General features: G+C 28.2%; 3 protein-coding genes across 5 annotated transcripts in view; 2 read left to right on the top strand and 1 right to left on the bottom strand.

Annotated features, from left to right (window-relative positions):
• Positions 1 to 1,393, top strand: part of LOC100159459 (RNA cytidine acetyltransferase) — an 8,513-nt gene extending 7,120 nt beyond the window's left edge. Inside the window, exons 16-19 of one of the 2 annotated variants that reach the window (XM_001949722.4) lie at positions 458 to 633; positions 702 to 944; positions 1,007 to 1,149; positions 1,209 to 1,393. In XM_001949722.4, the coding sequence (XP_001949757.1) occupies positions 458 to 633; positions 702 to 944; positions 1,007 to 1,149; positions 1,209 to 1,305 (659 nt within the window). In that variant the 3' untranslated portion in view covers positions 1,306 to 1,393. The remainder of the gene's footprint in view (positions 1 to 457; positions 634 to 701; positions 945 to 1,006; positions 1,150 to 1,208) is intronic. The other variant, XM_008181267.2, reaches the window with a different exon arrangement.
• A 3,691-nt stretch (positions 1,394 to 5,084) lies between these two features.
• LOC100160752 (protein suppressor of white apricot) lies at positions 5,085 to 14,228 on the top strand. Of its 2 annotated transcripts, none has more exons than XM_008181266.3 (14): positions 5,085 to 5,471; positions 5,543 to 5,712; positions 6,270 to 6,463; positions 6,531 to 6,750; positions 8,029 to 8,102; positions 10,636 to 10,920; positions 11,131 to 11,296; positions 11,356 to 11,499; positions 12,166 to 12,369; positions 12,620 to 12,838; positions 12,919 to 13,057; positions 13,142 to 13,230; positions 13,720 to 13,834; positions 13,985 to 14,228. In XM_008181266.3, exons 1-14 carry the CDS (start codon positions 5,287 to 5,289, stop codon positions 14,196 to 14,198), a joined length of 2,418 nt encoding a protein of 805 aa, XP_008179488.1. In that variant the 5' UTR covers positions 5,085 to 5,286; the 3' UTR covers positions 14,199 to 14,228. The 2 variants fall into 2 exon arrangements, with proteins under 2 accessions (XP_008179488.1, XP_001946666.2); XM_001946631.5 differs by having other exon boundaries at positions 5,086 to 5,471; positions 12,620 to 12,841.
• Positions 14,229 to 15,234: 1,006 nt separating this feature from the next.
• On the bottom strand, positions 15,235 to 17,791 carry Rpl27a (ribosomal protein L27a). The gene is given in 5 exon segments (NM_001162226.2): positions 15,235 to 15,436; positions 15,665 to 15,814; positions 16,505 to 16,602; positions 17,037 to 17,100; positions 17,696 to 17,791. Coding segments are annotated over 5 exon segments (444 nt in total). The 5' UTR covers positions 17,699 to 17,791; the 3' UTR covers positions 15,235 to 15,307.
• Between the last annotated feature and the right edge of the window lie 3,440 nt (positions 17,792 to 21,231).

Raw genomic sequence — 21,231 nt, 5'->3', positions numbered from 1 at the left:
ATAAACTATTGGTAAGTGCTATAAAAAAAAACAAAAACACTACGACACTGATTAAATTCTTTCTTATGTGTTGTGGAATTTTGGTAATTCTACTATAAATAAAGAGGGAGCATAGTTGTCCCGCGCAAAACAGTTTTTGCTATGTTGTGCATTTGTAAGACGGAGACAGGTGTAGCGTTCTCTTAAATATTTTTAAATATAATAATATTAAAACAATACTTTACATAGTTATACTTAAAAATATTTAGTTAATCTGCTGTCATATCTGAGCATTATGAACTTGATTTTTTTCTCGGACCATCAAAATGTTTGAATTAGAACTTAATTTTCTCTAAAATTACTAACTGTTTCAATATTTTAAAGTTTGAGGGTTTGAAGTCTGAAAACTCATTCTAAGTCTATGCTTTAAAATTTTTAAATTCAGTTGTTTGCTATTATTAATCATTTATATTATTAGATATTTTGGATAAAACAGAGTTGGATATTCATTTAAGTTCTTATGATATTCATCGATTAGAGAAATATTGCAATAATATGGCTGATTATCATCTTATAATGGATCTTTTACCCACCTTATCCAAGCTTTACTTTCAAGGTAAAATTGGAGATACCCATTTCTCGGCTGTTCAAAAAGTAATAAAACTACCAAAATGCTTTTGTTATTTATTAAAAATGTTTTTACTTATACTTTTTTTTACTAGGCATTATTACTAGGATTGGGACTACAATATAAAACTGTAGAAGATCTTTCAGAACAATTTGAATTATTACCTTCCCAATTACTTGGCTTATACAATAGAATGATGCGTCGTATACTGCAAGTCATTAATGGAATAATGGAACAAAATGTTGATAGTAAAATGCCGGTAATTCAACAAGTGGATAGTAGTGAATTAAGACCATTAGCTAAACCTCTGGAGGAAGAATTAGAACAAGCAGCTAAAGTATACATATTTACTATATCAACAATTTACATTAAATGTATACTAATATTATTATATCACAGGTTTTGAAAAAGAAACAACGCATAGAATTAGAAAAACTAAAACAAGAAAATCTGACTAGATATGCGATTAAAGGAACAGAAGATGAATGGGGAAAAGCTCTAGGAAATTCCGGTAAAACTAAAAGTCTTATTAGTGTAAAAAGGTAATACATATTAACATAATATTAAAACATTTTTTTTTATAACTAAATTTAATTTTTAGTGGAGAAAAAAGATTAGCAGATCCGGCCAAGTATGAACCGGAAGAGGAAAATGAACCAAAAAGGAAAAAGACTAAAAATAAATTCAGAAAAAAATAATCAAGTTATTTATAATTTATATTTTGTTTAATATAGTGTGTTTTATTATCCCATTTTGACATCAAATATAAACAATTGCATTTATAAACATGTTGTCTTCATAAATTCAGTATCCTACTGGAAAGGCAACACTTGGGTTGGTTGTAAATTCATTGTATATTAGTAGGGTGTAATAGTTGAGAATTTTTATAATTAAATTGTGTTAGAATTTATTAAAATGTAAACATAAATACTTGAGATGTATGAGAGAAATTTAGAAATAACCAGGGTTTAGCACCCATATCATTTATTTGGGTTTCGAGTGCATGATGTATTCGGGTCTTCAAACACCGGAATTAAAATTTAAACAAATATATGGGTGTTATGTTGTTAACGATTATTAATTGGTTCAGTAGACTAGATTTTTTTATCAAAGGCCTAGCCCCTCAAAAATTGTTAACAGAAAAAATAAAGTTAAAAATGATTTACTTGCCTATATTATTTATAATAAATTATAAATACCTTTTTTTTTTCCAAGGAAAACCACTACATGAGGACCGTACTGTTTTCACATTACTTGGCCCCCATGCAGCATCGTTTATTAATAAAAAAGCTTACAATGTTTACATCTTGGGCTCGCACGGGGAGTGATGCACCTCCTCAGCGATGCTGGTGAGTAGTGCATCACCCCATGATGCCTCACAATAGTACTGGTGGCCGAAGCCGCTGAGGAGGTAGTCGGGGCAGGCCCCCTCTCCACCACCACCTCTTAAATGTATTTCTCCTATGGTGTCATAACGGGCCGATCGGAGCCCGCCACCCTAGACTTCCCGTGGCCAGGTGTCCTCTTCGCAGGCCGGCCGGAGCCCACCGCTCTCGAGATTCCCGTTCAGGGATCATCCATGGCCTGCAGCTTCCGCATCCTGGCGAGCCCTTTCCTCTATTTCCTTTAGCGTCATGATGTCTTCTACCATTTTGTAGAAGATCCTGAACGTCTCTTCCGCGTTGCTTAGAACCACAGCCTTCTCCTGCTGGTTCGCGGGGAGGTCGTCAACTAAGGGGCCACACAGGATGTCTGGCATGTCAGCCGTGACTGGCGGTCGGCCGAGTCGGTTCCGGAGATCTTCTCTGCAACCCTCCCAGTTGGCGCAGTGGAAGAGCGTGTGCTCGGCTGTGTCCGAGCCGCCAGGACAGTGCATGCAACGCGGGCTCGGGGCCCTGCCCATGCGGCGGACTGCGGAGGTACCATTGAAAGCAGCCGTGCCCCGTTAGGGCCTGCGTCATGTGGTACGTCCACTGGACTGTCGGGGTCGTTCGATTCTTCCATCTCTCGATGTCCGGGATGAGGCGTCTTGTCCAGGAAGCCTTCCGCGTGGTTGACCATCCCAATTGCCAATATCTGATGGTGGTCTTTCTCTACTCTTTTTTGATCCCGTATTTTGTTAGGGGGGGAGCGTCTCGTGGAGGGTCCTCGGCTAATCTTGCTTTGATTCTAGCCCTTTCCTCTGCTAGAAGGTCAACAGGAGGCATGTCGGCGAGGAGGAAGGCTGCTTCATCCGACACCGTTCTGTGGGCCCTTATAGTCCGCAATACGGCGGCTCTTTGTGGTCTCCTCATGATGATTTTGGCTTTAGCCGTGAAGCTAACCACGGCTGACCAGACAGGTGCAGTATACAGGAGTTGGCTCTCGACTACCGAGCCAAGCAGTCTTCTCTTCCATTGGCAAGGGCCGCTGATGTTATAATTAATTATAGTTAATTATAAATACCTAAATATTCCTTTTGCACAAACACACAATATTTGTTTTAGATCAAACTAGATTCATAATGTTTAAGCTAATAACATAAGTTGTTGATTCTGTACCAAGAATTAAATAAAAATATATTTTTCTAAGAAACTACGAGAATTAAATCGACAGATATAAGTTAAGAGGGCTCCAATCGAAGAAAAAAAAGTGACTTGGACCAAAAAGCCAGACAAAATTAAAGAATTTTTATTATACAGTTTTTAATTTAAGAACGGATTATGATTAGATTAACTAATTTAGAAGGTTTCCACCGAGGCGATTTTTAATATTCCAACTATCGTTAGTGTCATACTTTAATACTTACTTGTTATGCGTATTAATGTGTAATGTGTTAATATAAATACAAAAATATCATATTTTCATTCATGGATATCACAGCTAAAATAAAGATAAGTATTCAAAATCGCCTCGATGGAAACTTAATAAACTTGGTACCTAATCAATGAAAATCAGTTTTAAAATTGCAATCCGTCAAACCATTTGATCCAGGTCAAACCAAGTTCCTTCAGTTTTGTTTTGATTTAAAACACTTTTTTTCATTGATTGCAGTCTCTTCAAGATTTATTTTATGATAAAGAATTTAAATATACATTTAAAAATATTAAATTAAACGAAATGTATGGTTAGAATGGTCAAATCTACAATAGTTTTGACTTTTGACTTATGACAAAGCCAACTGGAGCCCCCTAAGTCCTAACCACAAGAAAAACATACAAAATTATATATCACAATATGAAGATTGTAAAAAACAAAATTATTCGGGTTTTGGGTTTCGGTTGTTACTTGTTTGATTCTTTAAAGTTTTATAGGGGCGTTAGGAGTTCCTGTTATTAATTAGGGTGCAAGGACCTGGTTATAATATATAGTGTATGGCCATTGACGTAAATAGGTGGGGGCTTCGGGGGACTTAGTCCCCCCACATTTCCGCCAAGTCCCCCCAGTTCAAAAGTAAGTAATTAGTACAGAGCATATATAATTTTTAGAAAATATTATAGGAGGGGCCTTAGTCCCCCCCCCCAAAATAATTTGTCTATTTGCGCCTATGTGTATGGCGTTTGACATCGATAGATCTCCTGATTTATTCTCTAAACAAATTAGTTTTTGAATAACATTAAATAAAAAAAATCGTTTTATGAGAATTCTAGTGTATATCCAACGTTGTAAAAAACTTAACTTCAAACGCTCAAAAAAAATTTCATTTGACTTTCGGTAGACATTTTTTTTTTGATAAAAGTTGAAAAATCTTGTTATACATTTTTAAATCATATATTTTTTAGCATGCAATTCGGATGCCCAACTTGACCGGTGCCCCACCCCCACACCAATCACCGTTGGATATTCACCCGTAAATTAGGTACCTATAATGATTTCTCCACCAATTATTGTTAATTTGTTGTAATTCAAAAATATTAATATTAATCATTTATTCAGTAAAAACTTCAAACGTTCCAATAATTTAACTATTTTAACTATGCTCATTGGAGGGGTATCAAGTATTTTTATTAAGTTTACATAATTTATTTTAAATATTACTTGATGATGTAAATGAAATCATTATTATTATTTTATATTTGCAAATTTGCTATGCACAGTGGCATTTTTAAAATATTATGACTATTTTAAAGCTTAACAAATATTAAATAACAACTAATTTCAAAAGAAATTGAAATAAATTTCATAAATAACGTATATAGTTTAAAACACGATTTAAGATAGTACCACAGAATATACTATTCTGTGACAGTACTATCTTAAATCGTGGTTTAAAATAATTACAAACTCCATCGTTTCTTTAGTAGAATTAATAAAATATATTTGCAGTGCGACCCGTTTGGTTATAGAACAAAATGTTCGGCTACACCATGTGACATGGCTGTTATCATTGTTTACCATAAATGTTTATCTGGGTTTGTTTGTAAAAGAAATCTACAATGTATTGCCCATAGATATATTACTCTATGGTATTGCCACAGTAATTAATAATTATTATCATTTATCACATTTTTTTTTATATTCACTATTCGGTTTTCAATATTCTGATGTTTGAAGACTTAACGTGTTTTAAACTTGCGAATTTTTGGTTTTGCAAAAACAGAAAATGTAATAAACATATAAATTTCTTCGTACTTGATAAAATTCGTCAGTTAGTGGTTAATAATTTTTGATTGTGAGTGTTAATTAAATTGCTTTGTGTAATGTCTTATATAAATGCTTACAAGAATCGGTCTACCACCAATGGTACGTCCGAAGATGAAAAACAAACTTTATTGGTGTTCGGATACTCGTGCAAATTATTTAAAGATGACGAAAAAGCTCTTTTCATTGATCAAGGAAAGCATTTGATACCTTGGATGGGCGATGATGCATTAAAAATAGACAGGTAAACGTCATAATTTATTTTCTAAAAGTTTTGGATCAAAGCTGTATGTGCTGTATGTGTATTTTTAACAGATATGATTGTCGTGGGGCTTTAAGTGACTTAAAGTCTGTAGAAGCCTTACCGTTTGGACAAAGTCGGTGGGAAGGATTGACAGCAGATGAAAAGAAAATCGAACAGTTATGTGATGAAGAAAGGTATAAGTCTCTCAATGATAAAAGTGAAGAAGAATCAATTTATCAAGGTATAAAATGTTATCTGATATGTAATTATGATTCTTATAGAAAAAACCTTATTTTTTGCAGTTATAAACACATGTTACATTTTTTCATAGATTTGAAATAACTTATTCTGTTACATTGATACCTATAATCTTACAATTTAATTTTGTTCAAATTCAATGTATATTTCAAAGTGTTACATAACTTATTATGTACTTTAAAAATTATAATTTTAGTAGATAGGTACTCAAGTTTATGATATATTACATTTTACAAATTAAGATTTTTAATATTTATATTTTGTTCTAAATGCATTCGTGTGATATGCTAACAAGTAACATAACATATTGTGTCATTTCAAAGTTAACAGGGCAAACTACTTATTTTAATTTATATTAATTTCAAATTATATGTATATACTATGTATATTGCTATCATACCTATTTCAAATTAAATCAAATTGTACTGTATGAGTACACAAAAATATTAAATTACAAATTACTGTTAGTAAACCCAACCTATTTATAATATGCCTAAATATATAGTTATTATTATATTTTATAATATAATTTGTTTATAGAGGAAGAACTTAAACGGCTCCACCAGGCTTTAAATAATGATGAAAAAGAATATGGGCAAGTTGGTTATAAATATGAGGATGAATCTTCAAATACTTCTGAACTAAAAACTGCAGATGATACAGATTATGATCCTGAACTGGAAGAAGCTTTTATTCCCCCTAGAGAATTGGAAATTCCTTCTAATATGCATGTAGTAAGATAAACAAAATATAAAAAACTAAAAAGGATTGCTTAATTTTTACATTTGATTTTACTTTTAGCCTCCTACGAAAAAATTAAATGCTATTATTGAAAAAACTGCATTGTTCATATCCAAGCATGGAGCACAAATGGAAGTTTTATTAAAGGCTAAACAAGCGCACAATCCTCAGTTTGAATTTTTGTCATTCGACAGACCACTTTACCCTTACTATCAACATGTACTTTCAGCTATCCGGTCTTGCCGTTATAATCCTACACTTGCTAATGATAGTGCCGAAGGTAACATTTGTACAATCTTAAAGGAGCACACAATACAAAAAATAATATTGTTTTAGTTTGAAAGAAATATTAAAATCTAAGAATAATGATATTAGAACTACGTTCACATTATTCATTGGGTTGTAGGGTATTGAGAAAAATCTGCTTTAATGCTTGATGTCATTGTGCCATACTCCACATGTTTGCCCATTTTATCCATGTAAAGTTGTTCACTTCAAACAATGATTTACCTATTTTAAGTTATTATCTTAAGTGTGTTTTTGTGTTAAAGGCAGTAATAGAGGAAGCTAGAAATTGAATAGAACATTTATTTATTTTTATATACTATAGACAAAAAAATCAATTTTTTCAGTTTCAGGGATCAGCGTTCTAAAAGTATACAATTTCAGCAACATTTTTCCTTAGCAATGTAAATTTTTGAAACTGGAAAATAAATTTTGTTATTTAGGGTCTTGTTAGGATCACATTGGCTAGAAAAAAGAAAATTCTAGCTAAAGTTGACTATTTTTTTAATGGTTAAAAAAGTTAATCAATTAAATTTAAATTTTTAAATTTTACATACAATAGAGTTTTTAGGACTGAACACAGAACACTGACATTTTCTGGATTGTAATCATAACACCGCTCAGGCATGATATCGGATCTATCTTATTAATATCTTATATTAAAGCTAAGATCATAAGCCACCTAATCATTATAACTGGGTTATATTTTTACTGTTTCCCTATTTACGACAACTTACAAATGTTCAAAATTTAGATTTTTTTATTCCAATTAACATTTGATTAAAAATCAAGAAATTAAATGCTTAATAATATAATATTAAAGTAAATCATTTTTTGAATTTTGAAACTTTTACATGTATAAGATAGACAATTTGTCTAAAGTATGATTTTAACGATTAGATAGGTACTTTTACTGTTAAGCAAAATTTTGGAATTGAATAATTTTTATTTTAAAACTTTTTTCTGACTTGTTTCAATTCTTTATTTATATCCTACTTTTTTGAATTTGGAATTTTTGACCGATTCTTCAATTCTGACTTTTTGAACTTGGTCTCTTTGTCCTAGGATTCAAGATAACCAATTATATGGTATTTAGCCCACTTATGTCATGCGCCTATCTTAAATTCCACAATGTCTCCCAAATAATAATTATTTAATCATTAGATTTTTTGCTAGATAATTTTAATAAGTCTATCTATAATAGTTTGGGGAAAAATGTATAGTTTATGCCTCTATTACAGAAATTAGTAATAAATTATAATTTTTTTTTTAGATTCGTTAGATTCCTCAAATGAAGAGAGTTACCTTCATCCAAGCCTATTAAAAAGTGCAAAACAACCAGAAACGGTAGGTTCCCTAGTATTTCTTCTACTACAAAATTTTAACAAATATTTTAAAATAATTCACTGATTTTGAAAAAAAACCATGTGATAAAATTACTTGTCTGTGATATCTAACGTCATTATATTATATATTTAAGTAAAACAGATATTATTTCTTGCTGAAATAATGATACTTAAGAAGAATCATTATATAAATTACATTCAAACTTAAGATAAGAATTTATTTTATATCTAAAATAAAATAATAATTATGAAATGAGTCTTTCTTTTGTTAAAAAAAATTATTTTTATTCAGAATTTGAATATAACTATATCATATTATATTTTTAAAATAATGTTTAATCCTTTTCAATATTCAGGATAATGAATAGATTATTTTATTTTACGCAAACTGATCTGTTAAATAGTAGGAATTTGACGTCAAGTGATATCATTGCATTATAATGTGTTGGTTATAACTGTAGATAAGTGAATCATTTATAATATTGCAAGTGGAATACATCATCTATATACATATAAGATTATAATGAGGTAAAAGGTAAAGAAGAAGATTTTTGGTTAAATTACATAAATATAGATTTCTGATGAAATTATAAATAACCATGGTTTACAATACAAACGAAGATGATACTTAAGTGTATTCAGAATGGTCATCTTGAATGCCACACGGTCTGGATGCTGGTAAGTTATGTGATTCCTTTTAAATTGTTACATGATTGAAAATAATAAAATAATAATTTGATAATTGGATACATTTCTAGATATTTCCATGATTAGTAATTGGGTTAATATTTTTTTTTAAATACATATTTTCTAATTATTAGGTAGGTTATTACTTATAGACACTGATCTAAAACACTCTTAATCTTAGAATAGTGTTATGTTTAAATCCAATGGTGGGATGTCTTTTAAAAAGCCTTTAATTAATCTATTATATTCTTTTAAATCAAAACATTAATAATGTTATTATAGTACTATTACTATTATTATAGTATTTTTAAGTTTTAATTACCAAAAGAATATATCTCACAAAACCAAAAACACTTTGTTATCATAAAAAATTGCTTGAAATCAAATATAAAAATTTAAAACTGAATTCATAAATACTGCAATTGCTACTTAGATATTAATTAATTGTGTAAACGCAATGTTCTTAAACTGATATTATTAATATTTGTTTTAGTGTATTTATTATAAATTTAATTTTTGTAAACTAATTATTCTTCACTAACTGTTTTACAAATAAGAAACAAAATTATGATCCTATTAATTTAAAATATCTCACATTTTACAAGAACTAAACTTACTTTGTTATTTAAGGCTATTTTTAATATAATTATGCACTGTTAAATAAAAAAAAAAAAAATTCTATTAATTCTACTAATTTATTTTATCTATGTATCTGTATAATTTCTCATTTTATGCGTATCAGTATTAATGTATTTTATTCTATAACAGAACTGTTAATGGTATTTGTTTAATTCATAGATTACATTCACTTTTAACTAAAACATTTAATTTTTTGTTATTTTCTATTTTCATTACAACTAGTACAAAAACAGTGTGATATATTGGGGTTCATACATGAATTCAAATTTATTTTAGGTTTATGAAAACAACAAATATTGAATTGTTGGACTAACGTATATGACTTTCAAATAAAATAATTTAGTTTAATAACAATATGTAGGTTACATCATTTAGGTTTGTTACTTAAGCAGTTTGTTCAAATAATATTATGTTAAATGAATTAAAATAAGTTTGATTCTATTATTGTCTCATTTGATAATAAAATAAATAACAATGTAAAGAAGTTTTAGACAGGTAAGGTTAGAAGAGTTTGTAGAGTTAAGTTAGTTGTATAATAATAACATAACTCATTTCGTGAACAAGATTTTAACATTTTTTATATAATATTCTATTAATTTTAAACAAGTAAGGTAAGTTAAGGATTATCCATGATATTTTAAATACTAAAGTACCGTATCTTTAATGTTATTCAATCAATCAGTAAATCAATTATTTTCATAAAATAAAATAAATCATTTTTAACAACATACACTATTTTATCCATAAAAAAATATTTTTAACTGATCTTAAATAATCTTTGTATACAATTTCAATGTTATGTTTTATTTTTCAGGTAATAATTGTGAGCAGATCGAGTTATTATTTCTCCAATTATTTTTAGCTTCAACCTAAACCCGTTTTATTCCTATTGTGTCTTATGCTGTATCTTTAATTGTTACCAAAATAATTTTTATAGAAATCATCAATGTTTAATCATTTTAAACGAAATTCTGAATTGTACCAATAATAATCTATTTTATAATTTTTAAATTTCATTGTGAGCTAGTTAGTGATTTAGCTCATAATTCAGAAGATATCAATACAATTTTTTCCTAAGATAAATCCTATTCAAGTCATTACCATTCTGTCTGGAATAGCTTGACAATCAAATTCCATTTTGCACACAACTCTCTCAACTCAGTACCACTACTAAATAATAATTTACGTATTATTGAATTTATTTGCAGACGCCATTTATACCAAATATAACGTACAAACCTTCTGCTGACTGTTCATACTCATTACTAGTAAACAAAATTAAAGAGAAACAATCTGCAATGCCTGTAGAGGAAACCATCATAAATGAAGTAGAAACTCCTTCTATAAATGTGACTACATCAGAATTTGATGGACTTACTAAATCAGCCAGACGGCGTTTGAAAAAAAAATTGGTTTCTCAATCTACATTAAATGCTTCAAATTCTCCAGACACAGATGATAATGAAATAATTGATGAACTAAGTTCGGTCGAAGTATGCATACAATTAAATTTTGTTTATTTATAGTTTATAATAGATCTCTATGGATCATACACAATTAAGAATATCTTGGTTAACACAAACTTATAGTTGTTATAAGGGATATTTTTAAGTTTAGCATTATGATAAAACCCTTCTTGCCTTTCTATTTGCCATTATGGTTGTATGATTATGTCAGATATTGAAAATATTTTGTATTCCTAGCCTGCTTCTGATAACAAAACCGAATCAGAGATTCCCAATCCGGTTCATCAAAATGTTACTGTTGGTATTGATGTGCCACCTAATGATTTACAAATTATTATTGATAAAATGGCTTCTTATGTGACTAAAAACGGAAAACAATTTGAAGAAACTGCTCGGAAAAGACGTAAGTACATTATAACAATATTTAGTTCAAAATATTTTATTTTATTGTTTTGTATTTAGAGGATCCAAGACTGAAATTCCTAGAGCCTGATGACTCTTTTAATGCATATTATACTCAAAAGCTTAAACTATATGCCACAATTAAACGATTGGAACAAACAGCTCCATCCAAATCAAATGTGGATTCTAAAACAAATTCCAAATGTAATTATGAAAAACTTATAATTAAATATTATTTATTTTATATGTATATGTGTTCTTAACTAAATTGTATTGTGAATTAAGCAATTTTTGCATCAAATAACCATTTAGTTAATTCTGTCAGCTTTCATATGTTTAGCTGGAATTTTTTTCTAAAGTTCTTTCTTGGGGCCTTCAAGTGTTATGTAATGATCAACCAAATATTAATATCATTGCTTTGGTATTTAACCTCTATACTTCCCATGAATACTTTTGAATATAGTTATATTATATATTAAACTTGCTGTATATTCCTTTGCCCGGGAAAATTAAACTAACATAAAATACGGAAAAGTATTATTTAATTTTATATTGATGATTTAATTTAAAAACATTTGATATTTTTTAAGACTACAACTCATACATTTTAAATAAATGAAATATTTTAGAAAATGGTTATAGTTATGGTTATTGATGATTTCTATTTACTGAAAATTAAATTTACCTAATTTGGAAACTAACCATTGTATTGATTTTGTTTAGTCTTTTAACTATAGAAAATTCAAAAAGTTTTATTATTTATGTATATAAATATCTAAATTAATTTTTATGCTATTGTTATTTACATTGAGTATTTTTGTGTATTGTAATTATAATGAAATTAATAACTTTCATGTATTTTTATTATAGTACCTGTGTGTTTTTCACTAAAAAAACAAAAAGAATCTGAAGCGGTTGAGATAAAAAAAAGTGCTCTTGAAGATAGTTCAAACGAAACAAGTGATGATGAACATAAAAAAGACCGTATTGATAAAACAGAATCAAATCATAATAAATCGAATAAACCTCCTGTGTCCGCGAAGAAAAATCCATTACAAAATACAGCTAAATTAGGTAAGCTCATAATGTAATGATAGATAATTTTTTTGTATTATTTCAATATCATATTAATTGGATGTTGTATACATTTAATAAAAAATTATTTTAGAAACATATGGTCGAGTTTCAGTCCCAAAATAAGTTTTTATAAAAATATAAAATATGCAATCCGATAAAAAAATCATACATTTTTGCTGATGTTAGACAATTTTACTCAAAAAAAATGTATTAAAATACATAACTAATTAGTTTAATTTAATTACAGCTGAAGAAAGATTAAAAGACAAATTAGCTATGGCAGCAAAAGAAAAACTTTTTATGTTAGAAAGAGAACGTACCAAAAAAGAAAAAGAAAAAATTCAAGCTGAAAGAAAAAGAAAGGCTGCACAATTTTTGGCTTCTATGAAAATCATATCATCATCATCGTCTTCCAAAAGTTTGAATACCATCAAGCATGGAGAGAAATCAGAAACTCACATTCCAGGCAGTAGTTATTATTGCATTAACTGTAGTGTAGTAATTTAAAATAATCAACTAACATAATGTGTGATATTCTATCTGTAGATTCGCCTGTTCATACTGCTGTAGTGAATACTGTTGATCAGAAACCGTCAACAGATGAAAAAAATGGTTTACCAAATCATGATTTAAATATTCAACCACTATTTTCCAAAGTACAAGATATAATATCTATTGGTTCTAGGTAATTAAATTAATTTATACAATTTGTATTGTAATTCTGTTTTGAATACTTAAAATTTAATCCAAATTAATGACAACTTTGTAGTGATGAAGATATATCTAACGATGGTCATTTAAATAAAAATATAAACGGGAATAAAAGTACCAAATTATCTTTGCAATCAAGACTCCAAGGTATGTTCTTTAAAATGTTATCAGTTTATAGGTCATTCTTACAATTTTCGGTTGAGTGTTGGTTAACACTAACCGACTGATAATAGATTTTAATACCGACAGAACTCCGCCAGTTAAGTGTCCATTAACTTTGACCGGCCATTGTAAAAATGGCCCTAAGTGTACATACAATATATTTCTCCATAAAATAAACATTTTTCAATTTCCATAATAATTTTTTTTTTTTGCACCCATATTCTTACTTTTTATTTATACTTAAATGTTGTTTCTAAAATAACTATGGTTTTGCTCATACAATGTTCATCAATATTTTTTACCCTCCACATTTTGAGACAATACTAACCAATTGGTAAATAGTTATTTTACACTTCAACAAATCTACCTACTTTATATCCAAAGTTAAAACATCTTATAGGACGAAAAGAAAAAATAATGGATTCATGTTTGTTAATTAACCATGGGAGTTTATTTTTTTATTTTTATTTTCAGAAACATTATCTAGAGACAATAAGCGCAAAAAAATAGAAAGGTGTGAGAAAGAAAAAGATAAAGATTACAAACGAATAAAACATTATGATGAAAGTAAAGAAAAATCTCCAGATCAGTAAGTAGTTAATATATTATTTGACATATATAAACCACGTTTTTCTATGGGTATTAAAATTTAATTAAATTTATTTTTCATTGAGAATTAGTTAAAAATTTATTTGATTTATTCTTCTTGCTTAATTTTTAATATTTCATTTATGTTTAGTCGATATTCATCTCGTGACAGAGATCGAAGTAGCAGACGTTCGAAAAAGTCTCACTCTAGCCATCATAGTTCATCAAAAGATCGCAAGAGAGAACGTAGTAGTAGACAATCCAAACATAAACATAAATCAAAAAAGTCCAAGAAACACATACGAAATCATAATTCAGACTCGTCCGATGACAGTTCCAATACAAACAATAGTCGTTTATCATAAATTTGTATTATATATTTTTTTTAAATATAATATAAGTACAATGTATGTATATTGATGTAAACTCTAATTTTTTGTAGTATAATATTGTTAACGAGCTTTTTTTGTATTATATCAAACTTGTGAATATATTACCATTTAATATTTAAACTTTAAGCAATAAATTATACTATTTTGAGTAATACTTTTATTAAATAACAAGTTTTAATTTTTTCAATATTTAAATGATAATTTAATTTTCCTAACAATCTACTATCATATTGACTGAAGTTGGCGCCACCACAAAAGCTGATCGTAATTTAAGCCCTAAGATATTATACACTTAAATTTTTATTTTTTTGATGATGTTTCCTAATTAAACATATATATATATATAAACTAAAACACAACATCATACATTCCATAACATTACTGTAAAATGGGGCAACTTCAATCAGGACATGTAGGGTGATTTCGGACAACACCATGTTTTTGCAGTTATCTTATCATTTTAGAATATAAGTCAAATAAAAGTTGAAAATTGATACTCCACGTGAGTACGTGACAGTATCGGCTGTCTAATTATGTAACACGGTATTTCACGGAGTTGTATTAGTCATTTCAGGATAGAACTGTAATCAGTTTTTATGTATGATATATACCCTTAATGTCTGTAGTTTGTAAAGGCAATGTTTTGCACATTCCACTGGATTTTAAACTAGTTGAGTTTTCAAGAAAAATTTTATATTTCACTTGTTTGCTACAGCAACGACATAACACAAAAATCGTGATTTTACACTAAACTCATTTGGGAATTTTATTTGCAATTATATGACGATAAAATCATATTGGCACAACTGCCATCTAGCGGTTAATTTTTGTATATTCAGTTATGTCGTTCTTGCAGTATAAAGAAAAACACCAAAATTATTATTATATGCCAACAACTCAAAAATGACTATTTTTGTGTTATGTCGTTGTAGCAAACAAGCAATTAAAAAAAGTAACAATATATGATCATATAATTTTTACTAAAATTATGTAAATAAAAACTCAGTACTCATGGTTTAAAAAAAAAAGTTGTTTTTATTATATTTTTCAATATAATGGGTCATTTATACATATAAACCAAATTAGGCTTGAAGTACACAGGCACCTCCAACTTTCTTAATCTTTTGCTCAGCAACCTTGGAAAAGAATTTAGCCTTTACAATAAGTGGCTGATTGGGAAGATTACCTTTTCCCAATACTTTGTAGTAACCCTGAAAAATAATATTTTTTATAATACATAATAATATATAAGTGTTATTAGTAATTTGTATATTGAAACAAAAATAAATTTAAATAGAAAAAATTGAATCAATCAGATTACATTTTGGCAACATAAAAATTTGTACTTCAGACCGCCTGTCGCTAAACAATAATTTTATCATCACTTAGATTCAATTTTAAGTTCAGAAAAAAAAATATACACGTCTTATAGTATTTACCTTTGAGACAACATCAATGACAACGGCTTTTTCTTTGTCATTTTCATATTTCTGCCTAGTTTCTTCAGGGATCAGATTGTACAATTGTTCAAGGTTAATAGCGGGACACCATTTTGAATTCCTTCTCAAATGGTAATTACGCATACCCAACTAAAAAACAAACCAGTCATGTTAAAATGGATATAATATTATACCATATTCACGTTAAGAATAATTCTTAATACAATTATTGTACTCAGCGCCTGATTTTGCACAGAGCTGCAGCTTTACTATGACAGTATTTGGGAGTTATGGTCCGGTACTGCACAGTAATGGTTCTTATTGTGAATATTAAAATACATTTTTTAATTCTTAAAATACTGAACTGTATTTCTAACATGACCTACATATTAAAATTTTAATAATACTAGTGCCGGTGTTGCATAAATGATCATTAAAAATTTATTTATTGAATCAATAGTGAGATAATGAACTCTTAAACATGATTTTGTGGCCCACGATTGGTTCATTAAATTAATTAATTTTTCATGTAACCTGGCATTCGTAATTGTTTTTATCAATATGTTAGGTATCATGTTTTTAATTAATATTACTATATTCACTGATAACTGATAAGTAAATCCTTGTCTAGACCAGAAAATTTTCCCAAAATACGTTTTCCCCGTCATACATAGGAGGTAGCATATTTATCAAAAAATAATATGTTTCTTGGTTTGGACCGGGCTTAATATTAACAGCAGTTTAAAAAAAAATAATCGCAATCCAACTGTTGTTGATTACTCAAAAGCATTGGATATCTCTACTATGTTAATTTAAATAAATAATCCTTATGATAGTTACCTTTCCAAAATAACCAGGATGGTATTTGTCAAAATTTATTCTGTGGTGATGCATACCACCAGCATTACCTCTACCTCCGGGATGCTTCCTATGTTTTCCTTTAATTATTAAAACAAATCCATTAATAATATTCAGACAACCAAATTATATTCTATTAACTTTACATATAGACCAATCAGATTGAAATAAACTAGCCACACAAAAATTGTACTTCAGACCGCCTGTCGCTAAACTGAATATCATCATTTTGGTTATTAATTTACAAAATTTCACATATTTAATATCATCTTAATGCGAGTCTTAACGTAGGTAATCTGAATTATTTAGGACTAATCCAGAACAATATGTGTTGATTGGATTTCTTCAATTGAAATAATAAAATTAACTAATTGATGATTGAAAAACATATCATATTTATTTAGCACACACTTTATAACAAAAAACTAGAATTCGTTATTATGTTGATCAAATAGTGCAAAATATTGAAAATAGTTTTAATTTATTAGCAATAAACGTATTAACTGTTACATACCAATACGACCGTGTCCATGACTGACATGGCCTCGCAATTTCCTAGTCTTCTTCTTACTGGTAGTCTAAAACAAGATTTAAAGTAAGATGTAGAATAATTTATAATGCTCTATACAGACAAACAATTATAATTATACATTAATACAAAAACACTGCAATTCAAAGATATATTAAACAGAAGCGGAAATTAATTATTAATTCACTTATTAATTTTACTGTTAGAACTCAGTTACGGATATTTAGTTAAAGTAATGTTATAGTTATGTTATAGTACAAGATTAATGTTATGAACTATCAAGAGTAATTAACCTAGTGCAATTGATGGTGAACCTCACTAAAGTGAATAGCAAATATTCTTTGAAACACGTTAGTATAATAGAAAACAAATGAAGAAAATTTACCTATAGGTTTCGAGTAAAATAAATATATTAAGACAATAGTAACTGTGTCAAACGGAATATGAATGACAAATATTAAGGCGAACTATACGCCATTCATAAATATAATACATGCCACATGGTTTTCAAAGTTTTTCCCGAAAAGAGGATTACTAAATTATATTGACGTTACAGTAAAACTTATGCACACTGTAAATACAATATGATTAATAATAAAGAAAATACAATTCAAAAGCTATATGACAAATAATAATGAACTTACCATTTTGCTTCAGGAACGAAGAAAAATGAGAATACGGTGTAGAACTCTAGGACTGAAATCAAGAGAACGAGAAAACACGAACACAAGTCACAACATTCATAATAATATACAAGTTATTATAGGTTAGGAACTTGGTCGGCAGATATGAAATACATATTCTCTTTGGAAACAGGGTGGCCACTCGTCGCATAGTTTTCAATGATACCACTATGTTGATGCATTGCAAGATTAATGACTTAGATCATATCATAGACCTTGTACTACTATTAATATATGGCCGTGTGTAGGCGATCGCATCGGGGGAATGCTAAGTGGCGCTATCTACATTCATAGTATAGAGTTCTATACTATATAGTATGTCATTAATTTGTAAGTAGATAGCGCAATAGCATTCCCCCGATCCCGTATACAACGGCGTATACAACGGCGTATACAACGGCGTATACAACGGCACACGAAAATCGTAGAGTTGCCAGACCTATCTATAGGCCGTGCGCTAGACTAAACCGGTGTGAAAAATAATGCACCGGGATGTTTGCACCATATCATTTACAATGTAATTATATATATATTATCATTTATAATGAACCATGTAAATTTTACATGGTTCATTATCCCGGTGCGGGATAATGTGGGATAATTTTAAACCGGTTTAGTCTAGCGAATTTCTAGACACTTTTTGGTTAAATTGTCTAATGCATTACTTCCAGTTTTAACGACACAATAGAAATATTATAATGTAACTTTCATGTTTTGTACACATTAAATGTCTTTTAATTATAATGTTGTGTTGCCGTTTATTAATGTGGACCTCGGCATTACAGTATTATTAATACTACTGACTGTTCATAAAAATTAAGTGTTGACAAAAAATTAAATTAAATGATTTAAAATTGCCTATTTAATAATCGTTATTTATATATTATAGGCTCATGAAGATATTATCACTTTGGCTCTTAATGCAGAAATACCTTCAGTTTTAAATCAATTACCAACTATGTCCATAGATGAAAACAAAGACTACAAAACTTTATACTATGATATATTAAAAGACCTTAACAAATTAAAAACTGATTTGAGTTTGCAAGAAAAGGCATTGATTTCTGTAAAAAATTAAAATGAATCTTTTATCAAGATTAACGAATCACTCCGGTCTCAATTAAAACTATTACAACAAAATATCAATAGTTTAAATATACTAATAAAGAAAAATCAAAAGTCTTCAAGTGAACAAATTAAACAATTATCTATAAATAAAACCAGGAATATCGAAATTCAAGCCAAAAAATACCTTTCATCTGTTTTTTACAAAACCAACTTGACCTAATGATTAATAAAAAGAAAAAAGTACATGGGTCTAGAGATGAAATCTAAAGCATTTACTCTCTGGTATATCAGCAAACATGCATATATTTATGTCAAAAATGAATTGAACTATCCATTGTCTGGTGAGTAAGATACATTTTTCTCAATGATTTCCTATGATTTTTCAAATAGTTGTATATAAACTAGTTATATTTTGTTTTTGTTTTGCAGGAAGAGCATCTTTGCAGCGATGGGCAAAGAGTATAGATTTAAATAATAGAGTTATTGGTATTACTTTCAACCAAACAAATACATCACATATTCACATGTCAATGATAAAGACTTTATGGTAGCTATAATGCTCTTAAAAAAATAATCAATGTAGAAAATTTAGAAGGAAGTGGAAGTAATACAGAAAGTGATAGTGAATCTCTACAAGAAATTGACAAAATTAAATATGAAATGAAAGAAGTTATTAGAATTGATAGGCTGTTTAAAAAAATGACAAAAAATCAAATTCCTAAACGGCTTGGAGTTGTAATATATCTGACCAATAAAATTATCCGTCATGGAAATTGAGGAAAAATACAAATCTGTAATTCAAACTTAAGACAGAGAATTTTTATTAGAATGAGATACTTGAACCAACATTTAAACTTATTAAAAAAAAAAAGCAAAAGCACAACTACAAAAATTGCAGAAACTTAGGCGACTGGTTTTTTATTTATTACCAAGTCATTAACACATGCATATTATTAGCATTTTTATCATTATTATTATTTATTAAGTAAAACAAATTGAAATGTACTTTATTTTGACTGAATTGTATTATCATCTAAGTCTTGAAAACTGTTAACTAATTATAATTATTTTTAACAATTAACATCCTCTCTTAAAATAATTTGTAATTATTATGCTATATAAATTTAAATATATTGCACTTTGACTGCATTTTTTATAATAATAGCCTGTAAGAAAATATCAATTAATATTCTATTGGTTGTTTTGTTGTTATAAATTATTGAAATGTACCATGCCATGACTGATTTTTATCATTTTGGTGTATAAAAAATATGAATTATTATTCTAAAAATAATGTTTTTATTATGTACATATATTATAAATTAAATGTATTACCACAACCCACAAGTGATTATTTTCTTTATTATTGTTGAAAATATATAAAGATTTTTCTATTATTTATTTTGTTTATTAATTAATTTAATAATAAACTTATAGTAATAGAATTCCTTTTAAAATAAAACTTTTCATCATATTGGAAATTATATGATAAACGAGCTTTATAAAATATTGAACAAAGCTTTTAATGTTTATTAATATTAACTCTAATAATTCTTGCCTTCTTGAACGATATTTGACATAAAATATGGTTGATGTAATATCATTAAATATATGAAATCGGTTATTAAAAATTATTAAATATTTTTGACAATGATAATATAAAAATAAAAATAAATTAGACTAACTTGACTAGACTGTTATTGCAAAAAATGTATATAATATTTACGAAAAATTCATCATCGGGTATAAAAATAAAAAAGTGCACAATATTTTATCATCTAATATTAATAATTTAAGTTATATTCTAAAAGGTACATATTGAAAAAATAAACTTTATATTTATTTTCAGAAAGAAATAGAATAAATTATTGTATAACGAATACGTATAGAATATGGCAGACCTCCGATTTTGTAAGACAATGATGTCAATGGCTGTGAATGGTGCTGAAGATTTGAGTTTGTTTATATGATTATGAGCTAACCTGAAGTTTCTAATAACATTGGATACATTGTGGTCTTGTATATCTTTAATCATGATCGTAGTACTATTGAGATAGAATAAATCCCCATATTTATTCTGTGGTATGATTGTATGAATTCTAGTTTAGATCTGGGCACATCACTCACTTACTGAAATTATCAGTAACATTATTTCTACCACAGACTAAATAGCAGCTCCAACTCTTAGGTTAGTTATTCTTATTAGTTAAAAATAGTACATGTATCAAAAGTATGATAAATATTAAATAGTCATTATGATTTGATTAATGATATTTATCTTTATATATAAAAAATAAATGTGAAAATGAGAATCTTTGATGCCTATGATTTCAAGAACCACTCATCCGATATTTTTGTTGTTAATAGTTTGATCCACTTTAAAGTACCTATTCAAAATAAATTTGTAAATCATAAAGGTAAATACATCG

Source organism: Acyrthosiphon pisum, chromosome A1 (assembly GCF_005508785.2).
Source record: "Acyrthosiphon pisum isolate AL4f chromosome A1, pea_aphid_22Mar2018_4r6ur, whole genome shotgun sequence".
NCBI lineage: Eukaryota > Metazoa > Arthropoda > Insecta > Hemiptera > Aphididae > Acyrthosiphon > Acyrthosiphon pisum.
The sequence above is the reverse complement of the archived record's forward strand: the minus strand, read 5'-3'. Positions and strand labels throughout refer to the sequence as shown.

Bases quoted from the DNA above. Each gene is read 5' to 3' on its own strand.
- LOC100160752 (XM_001946631.5), top strand. From the start codon at position 5,287: ATGTCTTATATAAATGCTTACAAGAATCGGTCTACCACCAATGGTACG. The intron at 5,472-5,542 runs GTAAACGTCATA...TATTTTTAACAG, and splicing joins GATGCATTAAAAATAGACAG to ATATGATTGTCGTGGGGCTT. The intron at 12,370-12,619 runs GTAAGCTCATAA...ATTTAATTACAG, and splicing joins ACAAAATACAGCTAAATTAG to CTGAAGAAAGATTAAAAGAC.